Consider the following 10,617-nt stretch of genomic DNA (forward strand, 5'->3'; position numbering starts at 1 on the left):
AATCTTTTCAGAGTAATGTCATCTTGATGATGGAGTTTATTTTCAAATTTACTTTTTTCTAGTGTTATGTAATTTCTGTACATTCAAAAGCATTACTAAAAATTCTTGAGAAAAGGTATGATCATTTGTGTTCCAAAGCAGAAGACACAATTAAGTATAAGAATATCCAATACTTGTAGATTAATGTACATTTATCCAAAGCTGTAGTACAACACTCACTCAGGCTTCTGCTCACAAAAATGGCTGTATTTGCCTATGGAGTATTCAGGTAGCTATCTGAAAGTCTTTGGGATGGGACTGGACCATTGAGAAGGTAATCATTGGAAACATGCTTTTTAACTAGCAAATGCAGCAGCAGATGTTTTATTGCATTTTTTGGCTAAAAGTTTCTTCCACAGACATAAATTAGTTCTGTTTTAATAACTGTAGCAGAAAATAATGGCAAGTGGAAAATGAAAAAACATGATTTGAAATAACTGTAACAAAAACTGACTGTAAACTTATATCAAAGTCTAGAAGTTGATTTTTCACCCACATCATCTACTTTCTAAGAAAGGAGGATAGGCAAGGCAGAGTGTCCTACTCTCAGAAGAGGAGAAATATATCTGGAACATTGCAAAATCCAGCTAGCACTAGTAGGGTTACAAATCAGGACAGAACAGTATCCCAATACATAGCGTCTACAGCTATAATCAGCCTGTAAAGACAGTCATGCAACAGAATGCCAATGGCTTAGTTGTCATATCACCTCGGACCTATGAGAGACTGTTCCAGAAAATACGTTAGTCTAAACACCAGATAAAAAGTAAATGCAGAAAGAATCATACAATGGTTTGGGTTGGAATGGATCTTAAAGATCCTCTAGTTCCAACACCCTGCCAGGGGCAGGGACACCTTCCATTACACCAGGTTGCTTAAAGCCTCATCCAATCTGGCCTTGAACACTTCCAAAGACTGGGCATCCACAGCTTCTCTGGGCAACCTGTTCCAGTGCCCCACCACCCTCAGAGGGAAGAATTTCTTCCTTAGATCTAATCGAAATGTACCCTCTTTCAGTTTAAAGGCATTACCCCTTGTCCTATCACTACATGCCTTTGTAAAAAGCCACTCCCCATCTTTCTTGTAGGATCCCTTTAGGTGTTGGAAGGCTGCTATAAGATTGTGGCAAACAGCGATCACAGTACATCAACCATGTAAGGCTTTAACAAGAATTCCAGCAAAGGCAAGTCATAGTGAGAATTTTTCAGACAGATGGTGAGGTATCTTTGCAGATGTTTTATGCAAAAAATAGAATATGATGTTAAATGTCCCAAAGTACAGTAGATGGCTTTGTTGGGTTTTCTTGATATATTAATGTGCTTAGATTCCTGTAGGAATCTTCAAGTTCAGATGGCGGTGATGTCATCACTAACATGATTATCATCATCGTTACATGGATGACACAGTCAAGATTCTCCTTATGAGCAAGACCTTCTCCCTCACCTCCTTTCAAACCTGAAGAGACAGTAAGGGAGAAAGTCTACTAATGCTTGCTTGAAAAATACAACAAATTGGTGAAGGAGACATTATGGGTCCATTTGCAGCAAGAAACGGTATTTCAGTAGCAAATGAGATGCATACTGATGACATTCCAAAGCAAATAAGAGATAAGTGGTAAAGTAGGAGTAGGTACAGATAGACTATGAATTGCCTGAAGAGTGAAATAGCTTGTTCTTTTGATGTAGAGATGGTAACCAGAAGAAGAATACATCCCAGCATAGCTGGTCATTCAGTAGATTAGGACAATACCTTTTTAGCTGCTTTCTCAATAGATACGAGCTAAGTAACACTAAATATATCAAATCAATGGCACTCAACTTCTGATGCACTGATTTTTTTTTCATATAGGTATTATAAAGAGAAATATGTCTTTGTTTATTTCTTTATTTTAGGGAAACCTAGTGGAAGATCTTTTGCCATTTTCAAAATATCCTTCAGTTCTGACAGCACTATGTACAGACATCTCCACTAAAATGCTTTTGGCAGGCAGTAAGGGTGAGTAAACATGTTAGTCATTTCGTTCAGGACAGTTTGTAGGACCACAAAATATCATGTTGTAAATGTCCCAGAAATATGGAAATGAAGGTCCAAATGCTGCTTGACTTTCTCCATCAAAGCTATAATGAAATAATTGAAAAAGGTAGTTTCTGGTATGAAAGGATGGTAGATTAAAGCTTAGCATCCCTTCCAACCCAAACCATTCTATGATTCTATGATTCTATGATTACATTAATAGCATTATCAGTAGAATTGTTTTTGTGAAGGACATTACAATTTTCTTTATTCACAAGCCCTGCATATACTTTTCATCTGAATTACTGTATTAATACCAAAGGGAAAGATTACTGCTAAAAACAAGCAAAAAATTCACATTCAAGGTAATAAAACTAAATAAAAAACTGCAGCTTTGGCTGTACCAAAAGCCGTGATTCAGGCAGTGATATGGAGTGCACAGTAATGGCTTCAGCAGTACACTGCTATATAATGAAGAAAAGCACTTGTAGCCTGTGCTAGCAGCTGATTGTTAGACTTTTAATTTCACACCAAATCTAGCTCTCATTTGGCAGAAAGTGCAAGAGTTTATCCACTGTCTGATTCTCTTCCAAACCTTTAGAATCACCCTGGCAATCTTCCTCTTCTGCATCTGTCATGTGAGATTTTTGTCCTTTAATGTGTCACTTTTCTTCCAAAATATCTATTAGAACTGTTTCCTGCCAATTTCTTACTCTTACACAGTCAGAACTTGGATGGAGCAAGGTTTTTTTTTTTTCCATTTGTTTCAAAACTGAGCAGTAGCTTGACATTAATACTGAAAATGAAGAGGAGTTTCCACTCCCCATTGATTCAAATCAGTAAATGAGTTCAAGAAGGCAGCATGCACTGAACAGGATTTTAATTAGTTGTGGAAAAGTATCTGCCGTATTACCTCTTCATCTGATACTCTCCCTTTGTCCTTTTGGGTTTGAGTCACGGTGTATTTCCTTTTCATGCTTTCCACACCCTTCTCTTTTATCTGCAGTGCTACTACCAATTTCTTGTTCCCATTACAGATTTTTCCTTGTTAGGAAAAGGTCAACTTCTCTGTCAGCCTCCTTGCTTGTCTGCAAATGTACAGCCCTAGAAACCAGAAATGACCAGTACAAAGGTTGGAATTACATGAAAGACTCCTCTGTCTAGTAGCAGAAATGAGAGATAGAGGGAAATTCATCAGGAAAGAGGGAGCCGAGGCAGGAAACTGAGCAGTTGTGGGTCATAAGGAAAATAATTCTTTGATTCTAGCTTCACATCAGTGTGCTAAAAGGTTGTAAAGCATTAGGCTTTCATTTTGTATGCAATTAATCAAACTTTGTCCATTTTACCAGGATTGAAAAACAGTTTAATCCCCAGGAAGCTCTCACACCTAGTTTGTGTAACAGATAACTGTGTTGACACGATTATTCTTATTTTTCACTCATGTCACTTAAAGAAAAAACTTTATGTTCTTCCCATTTCAAACCTATCCAGTTAATGACACCTTGCTCACGAAGAGTACACATATTTCTTTCCATATTAATGAATGATCCATTATTTTCTACTCTGTACTTGACAATGAGATAGTGTCAGTCACCTTAAAATAACTTTTAATGACCTGTAATCTCTACTTCTTTCTGCCCAGTGTCCTCCCAAGACCATATGGTAGCAACTAGTGAATGTGTAGCACTAATGAAATTAATTGATGCTTTGCTTTTTCTTTTCTTAAACAGAGGGACATATTATGTGCTGGAGCATTGACTCATTCTTAGAAGATCCACAAAATAGTAAAAATATATGGAAAAATCTGACAGATTTTCTTAACTTGAACAGTATACCAAGAGAAGACAAACAGAGAAAAACGGATTCAGAGCTCTACGGCAACTAAAAAAATTTCCTGCACATGAAGGTCATGTCTTTTCTTGAAATAATAACTTGATGCTGTGAAAAACAAGAAAAACATAAGTAAAATGCTGTTAGCATTACTTCATTGTGTTCAAAGAGGCTATGTTAAGAATGAATTTATCCATGTCCCCTGAGTGATGTTTCTATCATATGCCATTTGCAGGCTGCTTCATAGAGGGATGGTTTTTTCACCGCTTTTAATTTTCGGAAAGCCATGCTGACGAATTCACTAAGCTAGCAACCATGGTGGCATACAGAACTGCCTGAAATGTGGTTTTGTTGCTTTTTTCCCATAGCAAATACAGGAGGATCTCTGCTGGAGGGCACACTTTAACGAAGTGGTTGACTTCTTTCATGAAGAGGAGAAAAATATGGTAGTGACAGCATCCATTGATAGTTCAGTCAGGTACAAAAATGACTAATACTTCTTACTGCTATGGCAAATCAGTTGAACTGTCCTCAAAGTTCCTCTTTTTGCTGGACTTCAATATAGGCTAGAACTTGAATAAAATACAACATTGGGTGCATTTGTTGTTCTGAATGTTCACTTGAATTATTTTTTTAAATATATCCCTTACAATTTTCTCACAAACCAGATCTTTTGCAGACTGTTTTCTTTCAGCAAGGTGACCTTGAATGGATAGGTAATAGGTCCATTATTTTAGAAACGACCTCCTATTCTAATCTTATTTTAGCTTTCAATACTTGCTAAATTGACATGGGTCCTAAGCATTGCATCTAACCAATGCTTATGCAACTAAATCATTGCACTCAGAAGATGCTTTATAGATAACTGTCATTCTTTCTTGGCTAACAAGTACATTTTAAGAGGTTTCTTTTGGTTTTCAGGGGGAATTAACAAAGAAATTTTGTGTGGATCCTGCTCTGGTGCCAGCAGTTTGGGGTATTGGTGCCTTTACTCCTCAGTTTTGTAATTACAAAGATTAATTGCTTGTTTTCTGATTTTTACAACATCCTTCTGAGAATTTTTTACTCTCATTACTTACATCATAAACATTGAACTTCAATCTCACTTATTTTATTTTTATGCCTAGCATACCGAACTCTAGTACAGTGCTGCAGAACTTGATAATGTAGACAGATATTTTGTCACTTTTGTTCCACTTCTACAAGTATCCATTTTTCCTTTCTGTCTTTTGGCACTGCTTCTACTATGTCTGTAGGCTCTGGCATGCCATGAATGAGCACTATCTTGGTTACTTCAGACAACCTAGGAAGTTTGAATTATCAGATATCAGTTGGTTGATTTCGTCTTGTGATGTGAATAACTTTCCTATGATAATGGAAGAAGAAAGCAAGCATACGGAAAAGAAGAAGTTTGAATATCCTTTAATGCTGTGCACGGACAAGTAAGATCTCATACATTCACATATATGTATGATTGGGGGAATACTTCTGAAAATATACTTAAAAAGAACCTTTCACCTGAAGGTCAGAAAAAAATATTAGTATCTCCTATGAGTTATTTAGAAAAATCCTTTTAAAAAATGTTTTTACACAGTACGGATAAATCTCTTAATTGCTATGACTAGGTGGCAGTCAGGATTAGGTGATGCTCAGGACTTGAATTCAATAATAGTGATGACTAGATAATTGTCTCAGATTCTAGCCTAATTAGAGTTTGCATGTTGTGTACACTGTTCAGGTTAGCAGCCTGTTTCCTTTTCAGTTCCATAAGCTGATAAACTTCTGAAATCCCTCAAAAAATTATTGAAAAAGCTGATTGTAAATAGTTTCAACCCAAACTCAAATCTTTCTGTCAGAATAAAACAAATTTAATATTTCAGTTTAAAAAAATGGTCTTCTTAAATTTGCTGGGATATTATGGATACATTCACATACCTCTGATCATGACGTTCTGACACTGGCATAAATGTTGGATGTTCAATAGTTCTTCTAAGTAGAGTTGTCAAGTGATGTGGGTTAGTTACAAGACAAGCCAGAGAGCCTTGGCCTTCTAGCTTAAGTTGTATTTCTAGTTGTGGAGCTCTCTGGTTCATTAACTAGTGGATTGACCAAACGAACATAAATATTGAAGCATTAATCTTCAGAAGCAACATGCACATCGCCTTTAGTAACAAAGCATCCAAATCTGGGAAAAATTACTTCAGGGCTTAAAGTCATGCAGGCTGGTAAGGTTTCATACCATGTGTATTCTTGGGCTGCCTTTTAACCAAAGCACTTTGGGGCAACGGGAAATCTCTAAGGTACTTTACTGTTATCCCATCTACATTGGTATCCTGCTAACACTTACTATTCCATAGAGTTCTTTCTTACTAAAGTGAGTAGTTCCACTGAAGTCAGAGCAGTAACTCATCAGCATAGAGAAGTGTGTGGCTGTGTTTGAAGAACTAACCCCTGTAATCCTTTTGGACAGTCAGCAGCCAGTTTGAAACTTCTGGAATCAAAGATAGTAAAATTAAGCCATCTAACCTTAAAGAAACTTTCCATAAATGACATGCTTGTGTCAAACTGTGACTACTTTTTGAGGATCTTTCAAATATTTCCATAAAGGAGAATGGCTATCATAAATTTAAAACACATTAATTAAACAGACTGGAAGCAAATGAGAAGCCTGCTTAACTGTGCAGAGAACTAAAAAAAAAAAAAAGCAGCCACACGCTGCGCAATAGAAAGTTTCAGTCTTATCATTCCATATACTCTGTGTGCTGTCATGTCAAGAGTAACTTGATTCCTCTGGATTAATTGTATCAAATAGTATAATGGATAGCTAGCCAACTGTCAGCCAAAAGGTTGTGTTACTTATCAATGCTAGGTTTTACCCTTTACAGGCTATAGGAGCTTCTCTCGGGTCAAGTCTGTTATCTTCATGATGCTGTCACAATTTGCTTATGTCCTGGTTTAGGCTGGGATAGAGTTAGTTTTCTTCATAGTAGCTGCAATAGCACTGTGTTTTGGATTTAATATGGGATTTGGTATGAGAAGAATGTTGATAACATGCTGATGTTCTTAGTTGTTGCTAAGATATCAAGGACTTTTTGAACTTCTCATGTTTTGCTAGTGTGTCGGTGCACAAGAAGCTGGGAGGGGGCACAGCCAAAGCAAAGGACCCACAACTCCTAGTTTAGGATTTGATCTTAGATTTAGGATTGAGGCCCAAATTGACCAATATACAGATATTCTCCAAATGTGCGTATACCCGAAAAGCTACAAATGCAGCTGAATAGCATAGGTGCTTACATTTTAAATAAGTGGCTCAGGTGATCTATTGAAAAAGGTCAGCAGGTAGATAGACTCATATAGAGGAATAGTCTCAATTTCTCTCTGTAGCATGATCTGACTTATTTTTTCTGATTATAAATGAAACTGTGTTAATCTACACTAACAGATACTCTAGATAATGTCTTCTTGTGATTAACTTCAGAAACCAAATATGTGAGTAGAGAAAATCTTCTTTCTTTGTTATGAAAGTGGCATACAGGAATTGTAGTTAGAACTGACAGAAATGCTGAAAAGCCACCATCAGACAGCAAGTTAGCACTCAGTTGTGGTAACTAGTGTCTTTTATGTTAACATTTTCAGCCTCCTAAAGATGACAAGCCAGATTCCGGATTGACAAACTGTTAGTGAATCACTTCATGACGCCTATGAAGGTCCTAATATGAATTATATTTTGAAGATATATGGAATAATTTATACTTCAAAATAATTTTATTTTGGAGCCAGCTAAGAATGTTGCATTCAAAATTTCCATTTTGATAGAAGCATCAGATTTTTTCTGTTTTGTGTGTAGAGGTGGAAGTCACTGACCAGATCACATTCAGTTTTTAAAAAGCCTAAACACGTAGACATAATTCAAGACTTGAAGTTTTTCAAAGCTCTGGCTTCTCCAAAGGTAGTTAATGTATGTGACAAATTTGTTTCTGTTCTTTGCAGCATATAGGAAATGCAATTGTATTTCTCATTTAGAAATTAGCCATAAGTAACCCTACATATCCCTCTCATTCAATTAACAAGCTAGAAGAAAAATGCATAAGTGGAGGAATCAAAGAAACCTCTCTGATTTTCATTCCAATTATTGCACACTTCCAAATTCCAATTTAGAAGGTAGCACACACTGATTCACTTGTTTGGTTTAACAGCATTAAAAAAGCTTAGAATTTTAACGTGCTCCAACAGACATCCTATATATTTTAAGTTTACCTGAAGGAAGGCCAATAGTTCTTTCAGAGTTCCCATGACACCAGAAACCAGGAGAGTTTTGAGTTAGTTTTTAGACATCGTTATAAATACTTTCTACAACTCTAATTGAATAATGGTGGAGCTCCTCCATCTTTACCTGGCTTAGCCCTTGAAAATCATGGGAACAGATAAAACAACTTCTCTTGCAGTTGTAGTAGAAAAGAAAAAAAGATATAAATCCTATGGCCACATGCTAAAAAAAGCTTCCATTAACACCTTTCTGATCATTCTTCCTCAAATGTTAGTGGCCAACAGGTAGGGAGGGGTATGAACTCTTAACATACTCTCCTACAATTTGTGGTACTGTGAGCCTCCTATGAACCACAATCTGACATCCTAATGTGGCCACCTAATGTCCAAACAGTAGTCAGTAAAAGGCAGTATTGCTCCATGTGACCAGGTACTTTTCTCTGTATACCTTGGGTGAAGGGATTACAAGGTGAGTTGAACACAATTCTCCACTGATTATTGCCCTGTCTTGCCAGTCAGTTCATAGAATCATGGAAACATAGAATGGTTTGAGTTGGAAGAGACCTTTAAAGGTCACCTAGTCCAACACCCCTGCAATGAGCAAGGACATCTTCAACTAAATCAGGTTGCTCAGAGCACCATCCAACCTGACCTTGAATGTTTCCAGGGATGGGGCATCTACCACCTCTCTGGGCAACCTGTTCCAGTGTTTCATCACTCTCATTGTAAAAAATGTCTTCCTTTTATCTAGTCTACGTCTACCATCTTACCATTTTCTTAATGTACATTCACTGCCAGTTATTCTCCATGTCAAAACCACGTTTCCTCTCTGCTCTGAATTTGTCCAGTTTAGACTTTCATACATTGGGTACTATGCTGCTTATTTTCTGCCAGATTAAGATTCATCAGCCATCAAAAATCGTTTCCAAAGATTGTTCATCATAAAGAAAGAAGTCAGTGCCTGCTTTCCATGATTCAGTCAGCTTGTCTGAGCTGAGAGTAAGGAGCAGTCTGGGCATTTCAGCTGAGGGGCAGCACGTTGCAGCTTCAGGAGCCGGCTCGGTTCTGGAAGCACCGTGTTACACTAATATGGCGCTCAGTTTGAACTAATAAGCCCTGTCAGCTCCAACAGGTCCTGCGCAGGTCTGGCTGCAGTATCCATGCAGATGCTCCCCAGGGGCTCTGGTTCTGTTCTCTCAAAAAGCCCCTATGGAATAGAAACTCGGGGGAGCATGATACAGAGAAATTACACCTCACACTCTGTGAGCTGTTTTGAAGGCAGAAGCAAAACACAGTGTTTTCCTTCACGCAGATTCTATCAGCCTCTTAATTACTCTTGATAGCAAAGTTAACTGTAACTTAATCTTTGTGAGTGTCTCACTACAAGGAAGATTTCTGTAGCCTTTTTATCTCTTCCCATCACGATGGTTGTCTTTTATTTTTTTGAGTGCGTCTCAGAACTCCATCTTATACTCACAATCTTATGAGCATCAGATACGCAAGGAGGAGTTAATATGACCCAGTGTTTCTGTCTATTAGTTCCTTGCTTATGCTTTCAAAGAGCATGTTCATCCTCTAAGCCAGAAAAGTGCATGCTGAGCTCATATTCAATTAATTATCTGTCATGACTCCCTGAATCCTTCCTGGCATTTCAACATTCCAGGACAGTGTCACAACATGACACAGGTCATGGAATACATATTCTATCATCTTTTGTCTGGCTGAAATTACAAAGCCGTGCCAAGTGTGTCACCTTGGTGAGTATTTAGGATAATCCATGTAACTAGTGTCATTATTACCTACTATTTCAGGGAAAATAGTGGGTTTTCTATATTTCTAGGAATGAATGGTGTTTGATCTGCTAGCCTTCTTGGAAAGACTGTCTTCTGATGAGCTGAGTATACAATGACTTGCAATGATTTACCTGTCTTCAATTTTTTATAGGGCTATGATGGAGTTGCAGGTAATACTGTTTAATTTTTAGCAAAATATCTTGTGGGAGTATATTTAAAAATATTATGATCAACTGTACTGGGTCTGGCTGTGATGAACCTAATTTTCTTCCTAGCAGCCTGTATGGTGCTGTGTTTGGGATTTGTGACTCAAGAGTGTTGTTAACACATCAGTGTTTTGGCTATTGCTGAGCAATGCCTGCATGACATCAAGGTGGTTTTTTCCCACTCCCAGCGAGTAGCCTGGAGGTGCACAAGAAGCTGGGAGAAAACACGGCTGCATGGCTGACCTGAACTGACCAGAGATACTCCATACCATATAATGTCCTGTTCAGCAATAAGAGCTCATGTAATGGATGAGGAAAGCAAGATGTTCCTGGTGTTTGTCTTCCCAAGTAACCACTATTCGTGCTGAGGATCTGCTTCCCAGGAAGCAGCTAAACATCTGCCTGCTGATGGGAAGTAGTGGATGAATTCCTTATTTTGCTTTGCTTGCACAAGCAGCTTTGCTTCAACT

At 37.7% G+C, this 10,617-nt stretch overlaps 1 protein-coding gene across 1 annotated transcript in view; it reads left to right on the forward strand.

Annotated features, from left to right (window-relative positions):
- Nucleotides 1-7,879, forward strand: part of WDR64 (WD repeat domain 64) — a 62,504-nt gene extending 54,625 nt beyond the window's left edge. Inside the window, 6 exon segments of the mRNA XM_086626109.1 lie at nucleotides 202-268; nucleotides 1,932-2,034; nucleotides 3,783-3,844; nucleotides 4,251-4,360; nucleotides 5,139-5,324; nucleotides 7,732-7,879. Coding sequence (XP_086482235.1) covers nucleotides 202-268; nucleotides 1,932-2,034; nucleotides 3,783-3,844; nucleotides 4,251-4,360; nucleotides 5,139-5,324; nucleotides 7,732-7,879 — 676 coding nt within the window.
- Nucleotides 7,880-10,617: the final 2,738 nt, after the last annotated feature.

This window comes from Tauraco erythrolophus, chromosome 2 (assembly GCF_009769465.1).
Source record: "Tauraco erythrolophus isolate bTauEry1 chromosome 2, bTauEry1.pri, whole genome shotgun sequence".
In the NCBI taxonomy this organism is placed as follows: Eukaryota; Metazoa; Chordata; class Aves; order Musophagiformes; family Musophagidae; genus Tauraco; species Tauraco erythrolophus.